The following is a 21068-nucleotide window of genomic DNA, read 5'->3' as shown; positions in this document are numbered from 1 at the left end:
GAATTAGAATCAAGTAATATTATAATATGATAAATATTTATAATTAAATTTAAACAAAAGCTCAAAAATTCAATTCAATTCGACTTGATTTAAATTTTATAATCTCAAATCAAAAAAAAATCGAGTAAACTATTTTATAAACTTAATTGAGTATTTAGGTCCAACATAACCATAAACCCTATACCCAACGTAATCACTTATTGTTCACTTATAGTTGATTAATTTTTTTTTCAAAACGGTTATGTTTTGCGGGTTTAAGGTTGATGCTTCAAGTTCAGTTTGTATGGCATATTTTGAGAATGGATTATGAATTTGGGGTTGTGTATGTAATTGAAGTATTTTAGAATTTGAGGTTTAGAATATAATTGAAGTATTTTGGATTTTGGGGTTTAAAATGTAATTGATGACTGTGTTGCAATTTTTAAAAGTTGGGGGACCTAAATGCAAGCGCCGAAAAAATTCAGTGACCATTTATATAATTTACCCTAACAGTAGTGAAACGAACATTATGTCGGGGACCATATTGCAAATGAACTAAATGTTTGGTGACTGTATTGCAAGTTTTAAAAGTTGAGGGACCTAAATGCAAGTATCTAAAAAGTTCAGTGACCATTTATATACTTTACTCTTGTTTTAAAACTTTAACCTTTCTTTTCATTATAATATAAAGTAGTATTAAATTTGGATGGTTGTATATGTGTGAATGCATGGGATGGGATTCAATGCTATTATTATTATTATTATTATTATTATTATTATGATGATTATTATTATTAAAGTAGTATTGATCGATTAGTTCAGATATTCTAGATCGAATTTTGTAAAGACTCATTATGGGAGCAACCTTCCCAAGTTTCAACCTAGCTTACTCCATTTGTAAATGTTGGGATTCGAACTCCTAACTTTATCAAAAATATCTAATATCTCATTCCACTAAATAACCGGTTGTTAGTGATTTCAATGCTATTATTAATTAGCCATTTGTTTATATATATGTTGATATCAATTGTTAACTATTCCTCCATTTTTTCATGAACAAAGATTCCGATAACAAGGGTGTGCTTCCTACTTGTTTGGATTATTACTTAAATTATTATTTTAAAAAACAATAAGGCGATTAGTATTTTGTACTAAATAAATTAATAATTATTTTAATAAGATTTAATAATTTGCTTAATATAATATATGAAATAACATTACTAAATATTAATTTTGATAATAACATTACTAAATGGAAATAATAAAGTTAAACATGATTATTTTGAAAAGTAAAGGCAAAGGCAAAGTGTACAAAAGCCTTTAAATTAAAAAAGCACTTTCTAGTGTACCTCCCCAAGCTGTATATGGAGATTAATTAATTAATTCATTTATTTATGATTGTTTTAAAGAATTACATCTTTGTGTGCTTAATCATGGATACTTTTACTAGAAATTTTGTAGAATAAAATCAAGCAAAGGATTGTTTTCACGTTACTCCATCTCCGTCTATTAATATTTTAATGCATTCATGATAATTAATATTATACTTTATGAGAATAAAGTGTTATGGTGGCAGTAGGCAATTTATTTCTTTTGATTTGGATAAAGAATTATAGTCGGAAGTTAGACGGCAATTGATCGGTGTTGAGATTCTTTATTTTCACGAGGAAGAATAGGAAGAAAAACGAAGACGAATGTGTTAGATCTTTTTCTCGGTCTTGGTTAAGATTTTTATAGTGACTTTTAGTGTTGGTGTAAGACTTCGGTTATGATGACTACTCGTAGATTGACATATCCAATAATTACGACTCGTAATAAATTTTGGTTACAGTAAATCATGTATGCATGCTAGAGATCAAGTCAAGAGGTCGCCACTTTTCAAGAGATGTTAAACGTTTGACATCCTATCTCTAAAATATGTTTTCTCATGCCTTCTACTGCAGAAAAAATCTCTAAAGATCTTGATAGGTGAAGATCAATTTTACAAAGGATATATAAAGATGATACAACAATACTAGTGTATATTGCTATAATATTAATATTATCCTTTTCTTGTTATAACCTTATTTAAAATATTAAATAAATTTTATATTTTTTATAAGCATCAGATTTCTAATCTATTGATTGACTAATCTAGATCGAATATTGTTGAGAAAATATCGATTTTTCCAACTCAATTTACATCAATCACAAACACCAAGATTCGAAGGGATCTAATGCCTCATCCTATTAAACCAAATGATTATTGGTAAATTTTATAAATTTTTAACACACGTTATTAATTTAAAATATATGAATTTCAGTACACATATTTATATTTGTCGTGGTATTTTTTTTAATTCAAAGAAGCCTAGATAATTAGGTTATAAACTAACTACTACGAAGATAGCTTGCCGATAGATCTCTAGCTAAGATACTTTTCAGGTCTGCAGGTGGAGTATCGTGGATCACCAATTGGAAGTGATGTGATAGAGCAGACTTGGTTCATTTGTCGGCAGCTTGGTTCTCCTCACGTGGAACCCAACGAGTATCAGTTATCAATTGTATTCCCTCAGACTTGTGATCGCACGGACGAGCGACAGAGGGCTAGTGGTTGCATTGTGATCATCAAGAAGGTGCACTACTTGTTTGTTGAGGGATATTTTTAATTCGTTTAGGGAAAATTTGTACAATGTTACTCGTCATACAATCAGTCGTGGATCTCTTAAAATGCATAATAGTGTGTTTCAAGATGACTATGTATGCTTTTAATACGAGATTTTTTACTCCTGTACCTGAAGAGATCTTCAGGAGAAGTCCACAAACTATAATATGCTATGATGTTGGTTGTGACCCTTAACAACTTCAGTATTATGTTCTCGAAGTATCTATGTTTGATCTTATTCTTGTGATTTTGTCTCTTGTACCTGAAGAGACTTTCACGAGAAATCTTTGAAGTGTCGTCCGCTTGATAACAAACTATTCAACAGGAATTGTTAGATAAATGATAGTTGAGAAACGAAACAAAAAAAAAATAGTATTATTATTGAAGCAAATATAGCAGAATAAAAACTGAATTCATAATAAAGAAAACGTAATTGTTTATTCGTATACAGACGTATAATCAGATGTATAGAGTTGTTGAGATATGTTTACATAACTTTTTTAAGACATTCGTCTGTTCTTATGGTACTGAATAACATTGGTTAACTATCTCCTAAGATACAATAATAAGATGAACATATCATTAGCACAACTGTAATAATCAACAAATTATAACTTCGATTTTACACTGAAACTGTTTGAAAATACAGAAAATATTTTGTGTGTTTACCTTGTAGGTTAACATGATTTTAATAGAAGATTCACACGGGAAGAATTATTAGAAAATTTGATTAATATATGAAAAACAATAAACCATTAACATATAATATTCTCGTCCTTTTTAGTTTCAAATAAAATATTAAGGGATGTGTACTTATTTGAGGAAAGACAAAAAATCATATTGAGTTACAACATACGTAGGCTCTTGGAGGGTCCAAACATTTCACGTCGTCTATGTCATGTGAATGCATCTCTAACCTTTGATGAGATAAATAAACACCTATTTTGAACTTGTTGAGATATTTATGATCAATTACTTAACCAAACAATATTTTATAGATTACTTGAGAAAAATTCAGAAACTCCTAAATAATATTGTATTCATATATTACATGTTATTTTTTGTTTTTGCTTTTTTTTAAAAATAGTAAATATATAGTATAGCATGCACAATGAAGTACTAAATTAGCATGAGTCAATAATACATATAAAAAGTTTCAATTTATGTATATAAATTTATTAAATTCCATCAGCACCTATATTGGAAAGAAGCCAATAATTGTCCTACATGTCTAGCTGATAAAAAAACTAATATTTTACAACAATAATAAGAAACACATGGTCTACACTGCAACTTGTAAAGAATACTAATAGTATTTAATGGGAATAATTTGAGTCAAAATACTTGGGTATTAAGGTTCAAAACCAACACGGGACACACGCGATAGGGAAGAAGAAGAGGCTTCAACTTCACAAAAGTTACTGAAAGAAGTTTAGATTCGTATTTATATTATTCACAAAAAGATGGTCTCCCAATACTCCCCTAAAAAGAAAAAAAACGGTGCGTTTGCTTTTACCTTTAGACAATCATGTTAAAAAATAATACAAATATATTAATATTTTCAAGTTTACATAATATAATTATAAATAATTAAATATAAAATATTTTAAATACGATTCTAATACAACAAATATATATATAATTAGAATGCGAATATGTGAATCGTGAGCTCTAATGAAAGGAAGATCTTCAATCTACTACCGAGCAAGTGACCTTACAAAACCTCCTTTGTGGCTTCCCCCCCCCCCCTCATTATGGAGGATCCCCAAAGGATATGTTGATTTTGCTTTTGGGGGAAAAATACCTTTTGATTCAATTAGTGTTTTGTTTCCCTTATCTTTTTCAATGTGTATAATTAATTCTATGGATTATTGTGATTCCTTCATAGTGCACTATGTTTTTTTTATGGCATTTGACAGATAGGTTAAAGATGGGATGGAATGTGGTGTAGGATTAAAGGGAATTTGGTTTAGCTGCCCAACTTGAAAATGACGAAAACACCAAGTCTGGTAAGTCCACTTGATTCAGAATTTTTAAGCATCATACTCAACCGCTGCTTGTTAAATAAACTTCCACAAATCGTGCTGATTTTAACTACGAATTCGGCCACGTCAATCCAGATAAAAAAGCTCCTTTGATTTTAAGTTCCTTAAGTTTTCTCCTATTTTAAAATAAAAAAAAAAAACATATAAATGTTGTTATCAAGTTGATTAATATTATTAACAAATTTAAGCTCTTTGTAATTTAGCAGTTTATAAGGTGAACCACCGATGCAAAGATCGAAGTTTGTAAACTTAAAAGGAACATAGCAAAGAAAATATGAATTACATATTTTTTTCATGGCCAAAAATAACGGAGCTAATGAAACCTTTCCAAGCCTAAAACCACCATACAAAACTTCTCTGTAAACTATACAAGGCCTCAATAGGTTCACGCCACTCTCACACATCCGCAGAGCTAGTAATATAGGAAACAACAACAGTGATGTCGTCAAGCTTGCCGCCATTATAGCGGAACCCAGCATCCTGAGCAGCTTTGGCAAATGGTGACTGCCTGTTCTTATCCACTGCTCGTTCACGAGCCAAACCTGCCATCTGCTTAGCTGTGGATTCGGGACTCAAGCCAGCTCTTAAAGCATGAGCAACGACAGCAGTAACCTCGTTGTTATAGAGATTATCAAACAGCCTGTATGTTCCGGCGACAATGGCATCACCCGGCAAAACAGGAACTCTGAAAACCTTGTCATATTTATTCCAAACTGATAGTTAGGTTTTTGACAAGAGTTGTGATTGGGGAAATAGGTTTAAGTTCTACATATCGATTTCAAGGTCAGGAAAGAAAATAAAAAACTATATGGCTTCATAAGAGTTTCAAAGTCTCGGCCACATGAGACACGAATATAAACATGTTTGCGTTGTAACAATTAGCATCAAGTCATTCAAGAAATGCAGCCAGATGAGGTTCAATGGTCAAATTTCAACAATCATCAGCATGTTTTTCTTAAATCCAATATTAAGGCATTAAAAAAACTGGGTGCTAAAAGATCTAAAGAGATTGCCAGGATTTTCTACACCATTCGAAGATATTGCCTTACACGTGGTCAAAAAAAACGAAAGGAAAATAACTGATCAAGCCCTTGTATTCAGGTGGAGTAACAAGTCATCAACTAACCTGACCAGAGCTTGGTAGATCACCATTATTACCACTCTCCAACTGATAAGTTAAATTGAAACCATGTTGCTGCACTGGGGAATTGAACACGGTTGAACCATCCCTAACCACTATGAAACCACTGTCCCCCAGATTTATGGCATGTATTCCCTGTGAAGAAAAGGAAGTATATGAAACCACACGGACTTAATCTGCTTCCTAAAAATCTCAGTCCTTTATAAAGTTTGCAATCCTAGCTGTCCCAAAATGCACTTGCAATTAAGCTCGATAAATGTTTGGGACCAGAACAAATAAGGTCAATTCCATAGGAAGACATTGAACGAAACGATAGCAGTTGATGCCCCTATGGCTTTCCTGCTAAGGTCAGAGAAAATCAACAGTTTGGTATGTGGCAAGAATTTCAATTCTCAGAAACAGAGAAACCTCGCATCATACAACTATACCGATACTAAAATTTAAAACCTGAACCAAGAAAAGAAATTTAATTTATTTCTTTATTTATGGAGGTTAGCAGGGGTTTTTTAGGTGAAAATAGACATACAAAGTTCAAAACATCAAATGGTTGACATTCAAAATAAAGCCAATTTACTCTTTTCAGTGGCACCAAACTTTTGAAGCATCCACAAAATCAATAAAAGGCAAGAAAATAGTTACTGCGATCAAATTGAGACCTTCCCTTCATCAAGATATGTCAAAGAAAATTCATCTAAAGCCCATCTGCTCTCATGCATGTTATCGTTTTAAAAAAAATGATAAAGACAAGCCTTTGAAAGTGAATACAAACCTCCTCTTTAAGGGCAATGATGCATGCTGTTCAGGATCCTTGTGATTTTGTGATTGAATGGGCCTTTTCTAATACTTTGGCAGGGTCAATTGAACCCTTGGGTTCATCTTGAATTGCAGTAACTGAATTAGACATAAGTTCACGAGCAAATTTTCCAGCATCAACAACAACTTCTGCCCAGCCACCTACACCATCAGCTACACCTATGGTTTGTTCATCGGCACAAATGAAATGTGCATCCTCTCCTCCCTTTTCTACCTTAGCAGGATGCGGGAGATAACATGACCCAGAAACAAGCGTCGAGGTTTTCTCACCTGGAATAGCTCTGAAATCAACGCCAAAGAACCAAATTGTGGAAATTGAGTACAAGTGTCGCAAATGTTTAAAGCAATGAAAATAAATAGAAGATGAGAAGACATACTGTTCAGGCAAACTTGTAGCCTGCTCATCACTATAACTGCCATCAAACGACACATCATGAACAGCCCTAGCAGAGGAACATGGCAAAGATGAGGTGTGAATACTTTTAATCCTTGGACTGAAAGGAGGATTAAATTTAGAATTTCTTGACATTGTGGCAGAAATATAGTATCAACAAGTAAAAAGGGGTTGCTCCCACTGTCTCAACAACATACAAACTTTTCGGAAACTGGTATGGCTCCGATCAGCAAAATAAACCCCTTTAGGTTTAGAAAAGCCGAAGCCATTACAACGGCTCGCCGCTACCTCATCCACGTAAACATCTCCAAAAACAGCTTTGGAACCAGACACAGCCATGTTTCTGCCCTGTCACGGAGCTGGATTAGAATAAACCTATTATCGGATAACTAATTACTCGAATAAGAAACAAAGGACTAAGTCAACCCTGACAACAATTTCTGTCTAAGTACTGAAATAGTTGAATTGCACAAGCAAAGGCACGTTTCTACAATTGTCCTTCAAAAACCAGTATATATTACAAGGTTGAGCTTAGAAAGGTACACACCACAGATTTGAACTCCTTATATAAAGTTCTCTTAATTCAATCACTCTCCTAGAGAATGTTGAACCTTGAACCGGATATAAAAGGTTATACATTTACAGGCTTATAATCAAATGAAACATATTTCTTTCAACACAAAAATAGCCTTACTTTCTAGGCGTGTAGATGATGATTAAGATGCATTAAAACGCGCTCAGAATTTAACAAAACAAAAAAAAGAGTGTATGGAAAAGGTTCAAATCACCTAAACTAGTTACATAGCTCAAGACTAACTCAGATTGCAAAGAAAAAGAAGAAGAAACTTAAAACTATAACTTTACCTTTTCTGGACAATAAACTGCAGAATTTTTACCTTTATACCCAGTAATTATATTGGAATATATGGTCCCTAAAAAATAAAACAAATATGTTGCTCATTTTCAAATATATATAGCTTCTCACTGTTTTAAAAATCCCATTTCAAAGCTTAAACTTTCAGGAAAACTACTGAAAAAAAATATATGAACTTTTGATAGTTTTAATGGAAACGAAATATGGGTAATTGTAAGAATCTTAACGCGAGAAATATAATTAATTAAAACTGAAACTTTTCACAACTACCCAGCAAGGAAACTGCAAAAACGGATAACAAAATGGCGTTAACTAAACCTGTTCAAGTAGCTTGTAGCGGTTAATCTGCTGCAAGTATTTGATACCTGAGCCTTGGGTTAAGTTAAGCTATTATCGAATCAGTAAAATCCTAAAGTGAAAATAAACAATCTCCGGAGAGAAAGAGAAAAAAAGGAAAAAGATCCGAAAACTTTGAGTCTTTTTGGATTGAGGGCCAAAGATTCCCCGGATCCGATTCGAATTGGCTTCTTCTTCTTCTTCTGTCTCTCTCTCTATGGGGATAATTTCACTTATTACAAGGGTAAGACGTGATAGTTTTTGGTTTAACTGCACCATATATCCTTAAATTGCAGTTTAAATTTTTTTATCTAATCTTCAAAGTGCACATTATTTTTACTCATAGTTTATTATTTTAATGATCTAAAGAGAGATTAATTTGTTGAGTTTTTTTTTAGAAAAATGACGCTAGTTTTATTAAAAAAAAATGAATATTTAATATTACAATAAGAGTTTATAACTATTGTCGGAAATTAAATACATAATTTGGACATTTTCTTAAAATATTAAGACTAGTCACTTTAGATCATACAAGAACATACATGGAAAATGTTAAAAACTCAATCAAAATACTTAAACAAAAAATAGATACAAACAAATCTAATTGTATCAACAAACGAACAACAAGAAGGGATTAAAATATTGAAAGACTATTGAGAACCATAAATCAAAGCTGAGCGTCGTGAGAAACTATCAACGATCATAAAATCGCGTATCCAAATTCAGTCTGAGAGTCCATAGCAGGGAAGATCAAATAGATTACAAATAATAGTCATCTTGATTAGTCATGATGTCGTCAAATCCAACCCTGAGAAAGTATAAAATAAAAAATAACAACCAAACGAATGAAAAATGTGCCACAAAGACAGAGAGAAACGTGTTATAAAGGCAAAGATAAATGTATCACAAAAATAAAAGTATTCTTATAAAAAAACTAAAAAAGAAATAAAGAGAGAAGAGAATCAATAGTCTGCAACCAATATCAAAATCGATGCCGCTGCCGACTAAACAAAATCATTTTTTGAAAATATTCAAATTAAAAAATTAAAAGTAAGAATTAATTTATTTAATATTTAAACTTATAAGGATCTAAATTATTGTTAAATTTTTTTAATTTAATCTCTATGAATTTGTATTTAATATCTAAATAACTATATTGATAAAAATATTTGATTAATATAATATTAATATTATAAAAGTTCAATTTAAAAATAATGAAATAATTTAAAAACATATGATGTAATTAATCCATTGTGAAAATGACTGAAATAACCCCTCACAATATCGATTTGAGCTTTCAATGATGGACCTTTTAAGGTTTCAACTTTCAAGCTTGAATTATTACTTCAATTTAAATGTGCGTGTGATATGCATGCGGGTGACCATATCGAAAGCTCTTTTTCTTTACCCTTTTTCAAGATTAAAAACCTTAAATCGAGGAATCTGAAGAGGGGGACCAAATCAAGAGGGTCGGTGTAAATTTGAGGATAAAATGGACATATGGGATAAGGTTTAAAATACAAGTCTAAAATTAAGATTAAACATCACCACAAACCAAAGGGAAAAAACAAAAAAGAAACAGCATAACCAACATTTTTTATCCTTTCACGTATGATACGCCTCTGGGAGGATACGTACATCTGTAATCTACTGTTGTATAAAAATGATTCGATTATTCTATCTTGAAATTGTCTTTTTCTTTTCATAGCATATGAAATTTTGACTGGGAATCTTTGAAACTTGAAACCCATTAATAGCTTCTTTAGGCCCCAAAAGACCCATTAATGATTAAGCTCATTTTAATGCTCTGTATCAAAATTGATTAAGCCCAAAATGGACCTCATCCAAACCACATACAAGAAAAACATGACCCACCCTCTTGATTTTGTCCCCTCTATTCTAAACAAATAAAATTGGAATATATGAACAAAATAATAATATGTAATTTTACTTAAATGTTTTTGTTGATCAAATTATAACAAATAAGTAAGTTGGGTTGATGGTTAGGCATTAAACTATTTATCTACTAGACCAATGTTTGACATATGTCATTATAGGATTGGTTGTCATTAATTATATATAAATAATCATTAATAATTAATTGATTTAAAAATATTTTGTTTGTTGATGTAATATCATATGTGGACATATCATATCAATATTATGGTCTATGTGGATTTGTTTAGTTAGTATGATGCGTTACGTTGATCCAACCAATATGTATTTTGTCCTAAAATAAAATATTAAAGATAAAATATTTCAAAACAAAATAATAGAAATTAAAAAATATTTGATCAAAAGTTAAATACTAATTTTATCATTATTCTTAAATAGAAATGTAACGTGATCTTGATTTCTATGTCATATTATTTGAAATATACAAAATTAAAATGAGGAGGATAAGTCGTAAATAGAGTGAATTGCTTATTTCTTTAGTGATGAACTAATCCCCACCTGGTCCGTTTTGCTAAGATAGATAAGGTCTAAAATACTAGTAAAATCACCAGCACCGCCTTATCAATACAACTCTCTCTCTCTGGCCATGGATGCAGCCAAGATGTTGCTACTATCACCACCTTCAACCTCCCTATCTTCACTAAAACCCCATAGTTCCATTCTCACATACACAAGACCAAAGGTGCAGCCTCCATTGAAAGTGCTAGCCATGGCAAAGGAGACCAGTGAAAGCGGCAATGGAGTTGCAGAGAAAGCAGCAATAGCCGGTGGCCTGGTTGCCAATCCAGTCATTGCTTGGTCCCTGTACACGCTCAAGACAACTGGGTGTGGTTTGCCCCCCGGACCGGCTGGCTTGATAGGTGCACTGGAAGGTGTTAGTTACCTGGCTGTTGTTGGGATTGTGGGTTGGTCTTTGTACACGAAAGCCAAGACCGGTTCGGGTCTACCAAATGGGCCTTTCGGGTTGTTGGGAGCCGTTGAAGGATTATCTTTCCTGTCTTTGCTAGCCATTTTGGTTGTTTTCGGGTTGCAGTTCTTGCAGAACGGATCCATTCCAGGACCTCTTCCGAGCGACCAGTGCTTCGGGTGAGGAGATAATGTGGTATGGCCCACTACACTCTTATCTTGTGCTTGTGGCCATGCCTAGCCTAAGGATTGTAAAGATTTTTATTCCATAATGAACTTTCTTTTGTTTAGTTTTTTATTTTCTTCTTAATGTGTTTGCTACACTAAATAGAAAATAGAGGGAGAAATTAATAACGTGAACAGATCTAAATAGGATATAATCGAGTTGAGTTGATTATAAATTTAAAGTTTAAATTTAATTAAATATTATTTGTAATTTTAAGCAGAACTCGGTCATCTATTTTTTGGAATTATGCTTTTATAGAATTTTTAATAACATACAAATATTTGAAATCTAGTTTTTGCATGAGTAATTTAAAGCGTAACATACAAATTTGAAGTCATAAAATAAATAAAAGCTTTCCGACCGAACCCATAGATCAATGGGAAATATGATGCAGAGCTAACATTACAAAGAAAAAGGATAAAGCAAGGTAAAAAGCGTCAGCAGTGGAATTAAAACTTGTGATAGAGAGAGAGATTGAAAGTGGTGAAAGGAAAATAAATAGAAAAAATAAATATTTTTAGATAAAATATGAGAAGAGAAAAGATGAGCTTAGTATTCTCTCTCTAAACTAATCATATCATTAATTAGATTTTAATTTCGTCAATCAACAAATGTAAGTTCAATCTCCTTTAAATCCTTTAAATTTTCTTAAATCTACAAAAAGAAATGAAAATATACTTTATTCGATTATCAATTTTTTGTTGTTCAATTGATCTAATTTCGAGATATGTTAAAACTCGTCTCAAGAGAGATCTCTTCTTATTAAGCTTTGTAAACTAAGTCTCCAATTTTTAAGAATCTGTTTGTTGGTTGCTGAAGTGATGATGGAAGTGAATGATAATTTGGTTGGAAGGTAATATCAATTTTTGACCCAATGTAGAATGTGATCTTGAGAACTTAGTTGCTAAGGTTTTACTCTTATTTTCTCCCGTATGTCATTAATCATACCCAGGTAATTTATGGGGTCATATATATAGGGTTGGAAGCAATTTAAGGTGAGTGGTTAATTGGAAGTAATGAAGGTTAAGAGAAAATAAATTATCAATACACTGCAGAACCGGCCTGGATGATCAGCAGCATCTGATATCAAGTGTTGAGGAAGGGTTTGGTGGCCCGTTTCAACAACAGTGGAAAACGTGTTCCATGTTAAAAACCCCCCATTGATGAGGTCTCTGAGAAGCTACTTGTACATCTGCACAAAATTAAATGAAATTAACAACTAAATTTCAAGATATTTACCATAGTCTCCGCAGCAGTTATTGGCAGGAACCAAGACGATCCTCCAAGACACGTCTATATATATAGCATAAACGAAAATGATACCGAGAAAGATGCCACTAATTAAAAGGAATGGGGCCCTTGCTTAGTCGATCACTCCACAACTCCACATTAATGTTGTCTAACCAATGCAAAAAAGGCAAGTATCAATGTCCCTTTATCCACCACGACTTTACCTTTTTCCCCCTCTCTTGCTATTATTAACACACCATATAACATCAAAGCGATCACCTTTAAAAAGGCTTCAAAGTTTAAATTTCTTAAATGCAAAATCAGATTGGGGCCTTAGGACAATAGAAGCAAGGGGACTTGGCATTTAATGTCCTAGCTAGAAAGGATCATTGAGATTACATTTTCATGAAGTTAGGGGGTCCCCAATATTTCTACATGAAAAAAATACACTCCAATGGCACACTTACTGTTGTCTTTGTCTTCTATCTTAATATAAAACAATTCATATTATATACATTTTGATCATTTGAGTTCATTCTCGCAAGCAATCCCATTTCCAAAGTTTTCTTTTCTTCCATTGATGAAGTCAAGTGATAAGGTTTCCGTCTATGGAAAAGAAATTAAACAAACAAATTTAAATTAATTGCAGATATAACTAATACAATTACAAGTGGAACCTTAATCCACGCCAAATAACCAGATCAGAATCATCCAAAATCATTCCATTTACAGCTATTTTGCCACTCCATTCTTGCCTGCTGTTTTGCTGAAGTTCCCCCCAAGCTTGATAAAACAGACACAGACATGTCCTAATGTCTCCATTTACCCCCAAGTCCCTTTACAGAGATGTTATTTTCCAAATTTTTCTAGCTAGAACGAGCTTTTATACATCCAGCATCCTATTACATCTGGTTCTTGAATTTTACCTTATATTACAAGGAAGTCGTTTCCGTAGAGGCTGTAGAATAAAAAAGGACCCCCAACCGCCTCTTTGATATGGCTTGATGCTAACCTCCACCACGGCAATTCTATATCTAAGATTATATATCACCATTGTGTTCTTCTGCAACACTGTAGCCTGTGCAATTTATAGTTTCCCAAGTCATGATCTCCTTGATGTCCTTGAAATCTCCGCCTCCAGACGATGCTGTCGCTGCAGCCACGTCAAGTCCACTTCCAATAGAGGTAATTAGAGCAGACAGGCCACCATTGGGGCTGCCACTGGCGGCCACCCCTAATCCAAGAAAATCAAGTGTAGTTTGCTTTGGACCGAATACAGGGGTTCCCATCATCAATTCCTTTAATCCCGAACTTCCATCACAAGGAATCCCGAATCCAAGCCCTGCTGCAACTGAGGCATTGTTGGGCTCTACTTGTCTCTGACCCCATTGCAAATTTTCCCGCGGTGCTGATGAAGATGATGAAACCACACCGAGACCACGAAGCAAGGATGCATTACTTGCTGCTGCTCCCATCTGAGCAGCTTTCTGCAGTAATGCCGTGGCCGACATAGCAGGTTGTTGGGGCGGTACATACTGCTGGCGTTCTTGCCCTGCATTTCCGAATGTCGATGAGCCATGGCTGGTTGAGAGGCAGAGAGAAATTGGTTCAATGGATGTAGATGGAGCAAGGTCAGCAGGACAATCAGGTGGACCCATTGCTCGAATTAAGCTGGTGAAAGCCGGAGGTTGTAAGCTCACAGATGCAGTAGAGGATGCAAATAAGCTTACAAATACACTGCTGCTGCTGCTGCTACTACCATTGCTAACTGAGCTGACGCCACCGCTACAACTTCCATTTAAGCCAGCCGGAGGCGGAGCTTCTTCCACGACAGAACTCGGATCTTCGGCCAACTCTATTACAAGATAGAAGGCAAATACAACCATAAGGGATCCTGATTTAAAAGTCTAAAACATGAATCGGTAATGGTTTACCTTCTACAAATCCATTTTTCTTTTATTTTGGCTTTTGAATTTGCACAAATCGATTCTTACGATTTAGAAAATGAGTTCATTTTCCCTCCCTCTAACAACAAAGACCAGTAACAGACAAAAACTACTACGCTCCAATATTTATACAAAGACATAATAACAACAAAATAAAATTCTCTGTTGTTAATTCCAAACAAAATCACAAAGGGCAAATTTGAAGCTAACAAGATACGAAAGTTTCCTAATTATGTGTTTACCAGAACTTTGAATTGGCATAACTGAAGAAGTCATTGCACTTGTTGACTGAGGCAGAGCTGATGCTGAAACCTGTACTTCTAATGGCGCTGGAGCCGACACTGGTGGCGGTGTAGGCTGAAGGGCCGGTGGTGGTGATGACTCCACAGCCATGACTTTCGGGTCGGGTTCTGAACTGGGGTCCGTTTGAACTTTAGCACTCTCCTCAGCTAACGTATCACAAAAAGCTCTGTGCGTGATGAAACTATCTCTCCTGCAAAAAAAGACCAAAACGAAATTAACAATCAATCCCAGGGGGGAAATCAATTTTTCCCCAAAAAAATCGAATCTTTAGATAGTTTTTGAGCACCTGGAAAACAGGGTTCCACAATCACATTTGTACTCTCGAGTACCACAAATCTTAGAGTGAGCTTTCCAATCGGATTGAACAGCGTATTTCTTAGAACATTTATCGCATTTCCACTTTTTTTCTCCATGTTTTCTGCAGAAATGTTTCTTAATTCCCGTAAGATCGCCTAAAGCTCTCGAAGGATCGTGATGGACACAAGTTGGCTCGGGACAAACATAAACTCTCTTCTTCACCTCCTTACTGGATCTCTGCCTAATCTTCCATGGTAAATTATGACCTCTTCTATGAAGCTGAAGATTCTGGTCCCTTTGAAACCCTTTGTTGCAAATTTCACAAACGAATCGGTTCGTGGCCATGAGAGTCTTTGGAGATAAAGCAATCACCTCTGCATCTGGATCTGTAACAGCTCAAAACAACAAATGAAATTGATAACAAAATAGAAAAATAAAACAGAAGGGAGAAAAAGACTGATGATTGGATATTTAATTATTTACATATTACAATACCTGGCATTCCAGGGAGGCTACGTTTCTTCTTGACGGTGAATTTGGGAGGTGGGTTTTGGTTACCAGAGGAAGAGACGCTAGCGTCGCCGGAGACGGTGGAAGAATTGTATACGTCGACCGGCATGGCTTAAAAAAGGGAGTTTTCTTATATAAAAAATCAAATTACAAGACAAAAAAAAAGTTGTTTTTCAAGTCAGTCAGGATTATCTACCAGTCAATCTGCTTTTTTTCTCTTTTATATGTTTAATCTTTAATCCAACTACCAGCTCCCCATGCTAAGCCTTTGACCAAATTCACATTACCCAGAGAAGCTTCAATGATTAAACCCAAACACTGAAATCAGCTCTTTCAGTTCTGGAAAGCATCAAAGTTTCAATCCAAAGCCCCAAAAAGATGAATACCCAGAAAGCAAATCCAATGAAGCAACTGAAAGATCCAACGGTGAGAGCTGAACACATAAACAAATACAACAGAGAAACAGGATCAGATATAGATAAGTTATAATATCTACACGTTTCAAAAAGAACGCATAGTAAAAAAGAAACAGAGCTTCGTGTGAAAGTTTTAGAGAAAGAAATAATGCAAGGAAGAGAGAGACTTCAAATTTCATCTTTGGTTGCAATTGCTGGCTTACTTTTCAGAAGAGAGAAAGTATATATAAAAAAATAGAACTGATTTTAATATTAGTGTTTAAGTGAGATTTTAGGCAACTTTATTTTACTGTTTACTGGAGCAACTTGTCGGCACTCGGGAGATGCTGTTTTGTCGTGTAGTGAATTGGTCGGATCCGAACTCTTTTCGGGCAAGATGAGAGAGCTGTTGTTGGTGCTGCTGTAAATTCATGTAAAGTCAAACTACTTTTGCTTATGATTGGAATCGTTTTAATGTTTCAGCCAATTGATTGTTGGCACGTAGTATGAACAACTAGAACTGAGAATATTGGATTATTGTCCTTCTTTTCCTTCACAATATCAAGGAGCAACCTTATTTATTTGTAAGTTGCATCAATACTACATATGATGAGTTTACATGGCAACTTTGTCAGAGAATAGCGTGGAAAGACAGAGCGAAAACAAGCATAAGCAGATGGAAAATGTTACATCGCGCCCTTGAGCTAACTTTGTTGGAAATCACCAGTCTAGTCTGGCTCTTTCTACAGGCCTTTCTATTGTGCGGACAATAAAATAGATTTGAAGAAATTTATTCCTACTAAATATAGACTGGTTTTAACACACCCAAGAGTCGGGGTAAGTCTGGTGATAGTGGGAGGAACAACCACCATCCCTTTTCTTAGCATAACCTCGGCAGGTCTGTCAAAAAACCCTGCAGATCCTTTGAAGACCAGATCTGAACAGGAAAACACCAACAGCATAGGAACAAACTAGGAAAAATATTTTTTTATTATAAAAAAACAAGGTAAACGATCGGCATAAAGACATCGCCGCCCGGCATTACCGTTTGGACCTTACTACCCATCAGTGTATTCTCACATTTACTTTATCCAATAAAGGAACACAATCTCTCCATTTACTTGCTTGGTTAGTTATTTTCAAAAAAATAATTGCTTGGTTAGAAGAGGTACTCCTCAATAGCTTACAGCAAGCATACCTAATACAAATATGGAAAATAGACAGACTGATATCGAAAACAACTTGAATTAAGGCTTAAATTTTTACCACAAATCATACTTCAAATATAACCAACTTACCAGGGTTTTCACAAAGCTAATTATATCATAAAGTATAGTTCGAGTTTAACCAATTTTTCATGGCTTTCACACATTTTATTATACCACAGTATAAACACTAAACTCAAATCAGTCCAAATCATAATCCGGACTTCAAATTCATAATAAATTCACTAATCGAAACAAAAACAACATATTTGAAATATCAAAATAGCTTACTGAAGGATTGGCATTTGAATGCTCTAAATGAACTACACAATCAAAATCGAAACATACCAAAATATAGATATAGCTTCAATTTAAGCTTTTCCCCGCCTAATCTAAGTTTTCAGATTGCCTCGAATCAACCAACTATTCCAGAGTTTCAGCTTTCCTCTTGATTTTAGGATTTCCGCAAATCCTTTTTTCTCTCGCATTAAAAATAAACACATAATTAAAAATATATTCATCATCAAAGATAAAATAATACCTAAATCCTAGTGTGCCATGTATTCTCAAATTTAACTTAGTATTGAATTACACAATACCAAATGATAAAGTTAAGCATGAGCTTCTCAAATAAAACTTCAATTTAGAATTTAAAGAGATGATTTAACGTAATTTGGTGGTTTCTCTACCTAAAAATCCTTTAGGGTTCTAAGCTTTCTTTTAATGGAGTTTTATCAAATGCAACGGTGGCTAGGGGATAAGTTCATCAATAAATCCCTTCATTTTCTCTTTCTTTTCATTTAAGCACTAATACTTCCACCGCTCACACTTTAGCCCTTAGATTTTCAATATTTATAAATTTATCCTTACTTCAAATCCATATCAAATTATAATTTAATCGAGCAATTCCCTTTTACTGAAAACATATACATTAACTTAGATTATTAAAATAAATCCCCAAAACCTATTTTTTATCATCGAATGTCAGAAGAATTTTTAAATTGATTTTTGGGACGTTACAAAGTTTATTAACTGTCATGTCATCTCATGTTATTTTTTGACCGAAAAAAGATTAAAATATTATTTTTAAAGTCGGGTGATCATTTTGTAACTTTTAATAGTTAGAGACTCAACAAATTGAGTGACTTTTTATATCTTTTACCCAAAAAATATTTTTTTATTAATCTGGTGTAAATACTGTTGGAAAAAATTATGAATGAATTAATTTATTTAATCATGACTATTCATGAAAAATAATTAAGTATTTTCATGAAAATAGTTATTTCATTTCACTCTAAAGGTCATGTCTTTCCATGATAACCTTTTGATTAAAAGGTTACCATTTTTAATCAAATGGTTAAGTCATTTCATTAAAGGTCTTAACATTTCAACACAAATCCCTCTCCTTATATAAAGGCTAGTTGTGACACATCTCAAACACAACCTTTTACCATTTTCTTTCAATCACTTTCCTCTCAATTCTCCGATTCTTCCAAAGTCATTTTCTGGTGATAGATAAAGACAAAGATTGTGTTAGATTGTTCACTACGGTTGTGCTTATTATTGTGAACGTGTGTTGTTGTATCCTGGGAGACCGACGTCCAACGTTACTCAAAGCACCGAGGAGAGGACGAATCTGTCTTAAGGAAACTGTTCATTCAGGCCTCAACAAAACTCTTCTTCTACATATTCAATTTCATCCGATTACAGGTTCTATTTTAATTTCACATTTTTTAATTTTATTATTGAAACAATTTTTTTTAGATTGTAATACTACAACACTATTTTTCAATATTTTGCAACAAATACAAGACAATATATGTTCAAAGATAACTCTTAATCATTTGACATTGAACGTTAACACCTTTAACATTCATGGTACTTAATATAATGTTAAACGTGTATTTATCATATCATATTATTTTTAATTTATTAAAATAATGCTTAATATTTAATTTAATAATAATGAAGTTTTTTTTCTTCATAAACGATTTTAATCTATTAACTTATATCCTTGATTAATATTTAAAATAAATTAAAAAACACGTGACACATCCCCCATCAATATATAAATTATTTTCATATCAAAAATATAAATTCAAGTCATGATCGTGATGTAAAAGCAATTAGCCATACTATATTTTTTTAAGAAAAACGAGTTAGCTATATATTCATATTTCTACTCTTTCTTTCTTTTTCATAATAAAATTTCATATTTCCACAACCAGAATCGGTAATTGCTGCATTTTTTAAGCACTTGGCGTGCACGCATTCAGCATCCAATTGTGTATCAACTCTGACTATCTTTGTTACCTTTAGAAAAACACTTTGTTTCATCAACTATAAAGTCACATAAACAAAAGGACAAAAAAAGGAGTTCATCGGTGGGTCGTATGATTTTTATATTTGATTCATTTGTTTTTAGTTCAAGTCAAAAACTAAGGAGGATATACAACCATAAACAGCCGGCAATTTTTTTTTTATCTGAACACTGCATCATTGCATTGACTTGGGTGCTTCTTCCTCCTATAATTTGTTTGCTTATATAAGAAGTCTATTTTCTTGATAGTTGCTTATGAAGTTTACCTAAAATTCTAATACTTTGTATGTGTCCATCTAAATTATTGTCTATTGACTTCTATCAGTTATTAACCTGGGAAAGAGACGTGATAAGTAGAAAAGTTGAGGGGTTTGCAATGGTTCGATAACTTCCAAATTACTAAGAAAAAAAACTCAAACTATAATAAATTCCATCCCTAACATTATCTATTTTTTTTGGTGTGTGTTTAATATAAATCGTAACTCCTCATAATCATATTTGAATATATATGAATACTAGTACTATGACATCGGTTCCAAGTTTGACCCCAAAAAATGCTTAACTATTTCTAAACCATGATGATAAACAAAAATAATTATAGAGTCAAAGAAGGTTTTATTTTCTCAATGTTCCTCTTGGCTTGTTGTTTTCATGATCTGGTTTACCAGGTCACGCTACCGTAGGAAAAACTAGAGCCAAATTGACTTGTCAATCATACAATTCTTGGAATTGGATAGGGAGGGAAGTTAATATCTTATTGTTCTAAAAGAGCTCCAAGTTTCATATGTATATGTCCACTAGAGAAAGCCGACCCCATTCTTTTGTTCAATCATATTTCCACAAATCCTTTCCCCCCTTTTGTTTTATTTATAGAATTTTATTGGCATTTGACGAACTTGAAAAGTTATCTAATTCAACTGCACATCCATATTTTCCATGTTAGGATTCAGCTAAGGAAATACTAGCAACGAAATTCATGGTATATGCATCCTAGAAGGATAAAAAAGGCTGCAAATGCGGGTAGACTTGGATATAATTATACTCTGACAAATACTTGTAGACACCCATTTTTTGATTGGATTAAAATATATATATTATATTTATTATTATATACTATAGTATGATTATTATTATTATTATTATTATTATTTTACAATATTTGCAGGCCCAATTACAAATACCAAGAGGCCCAACACCAGTGACCCAACAAGCAAACCCAAGCATCCCAAATGACAACCCAGCAGTTTTAGGATTTTTAAAACCCTAATCCCTAAACCAAAGCCACCGCCAGCTTTCCCAGCCACGCCAGATTCTTCACACAGTCGCGTCGTATACTAGTTCAAGCCGAGCCACTGATGAGGCATCGAGCCAACATCGAGCTGCACACCGACAAACCGTTCAAGCCGAGGCCACCATCGTCGTTATCACCTGCAAAATCCTCACCAAAGTCAAAATTAGATCCCACCACATTACCTAACATTGAAAATTTTGAGATTTCTACCTACCGAATCAATTATTCAGTATCCAATAATCACGCATGTAAAGACA

The 21068-nt window shown here is 33.5% G+C and overlaps 2 protein-coding genes and 1 pseudogene across 2 annotated transcripts; 1 reads left to right on the top strand and 2 right to left on the bottom strand.

Moving 5' to 3' along the window:
* Positions 1 to 5039: 5039 nt before the first annotated feature.
* On the bottom strand, positions 5040 to 7655 carry LOC120141789 (annotated as a pseudogene).
* Positions 7656 to 10710: 3055 nt separating this feature from the next.
* On the top strand, positions 10711 to 11301 carry LOC120141673. The gene has a single exon (XM_039156466.1). The coding sequence runs from the start codon at positions 10769 to 10771 to the stop codon at positions 11270 to 11272; it is 504 nt and encodes a 167-aa protein (XP_039012397.1). The 5' UTR covers positions 10711 to 10768; the 3' UTR covers positions 11273 to 11301.
* Positions 11302 to 13321: 2020 nt separating this feature from the next.
* Positions 13322 to 16215, bottom strand: LOC120141773 (zinc finger protein GAI-ASSOCIATED FACTOR 1-like). The gene is made up of 4 exons (XM_039156574.1): positions 15586 to 16215; positions 15080 to 15476; positions 14733 to 14983; positions 13322 to 14399 (listed from the first exon to the last, which is right to left on the bottom strand). Exons 1-4 carry the CDS (start codon positions 15707 to 15709, stop codon positions 13585 to 13587), a joined length of 1587 nt encoding a protein of 528 aa, XP_039012505.1. The 5' UTR covers positions 15710 to 16215; the 3' UTR covers positions 13322 to 13584.
* Positions 16216 to 21068: the final 4853 nt, after the last annotated feature.

Source organism: Hibiscus syriacus, unplaced genomic scaffold, assembly GCF_006381635.1.
Source record: "Hibiscus syriacus cultivar Baekdansim isolate YM2019G1 unplaced genomic scaffold, ASM638163v2 tig00110813_pilon, whole genome shotgun sequence".
Lineage (NCBI taxonomy): Eukaryota > Viridiplantae > Streptophyta > Magnoliopsida > Malvales > Malvaceae > Hibiscus > Hibiscus syriacus.
The sequence above is the reverse complement of the archived record's forward strand: the minus strand, read 5'-3'. Positions and strand labels throughout refer to the sequence as shown.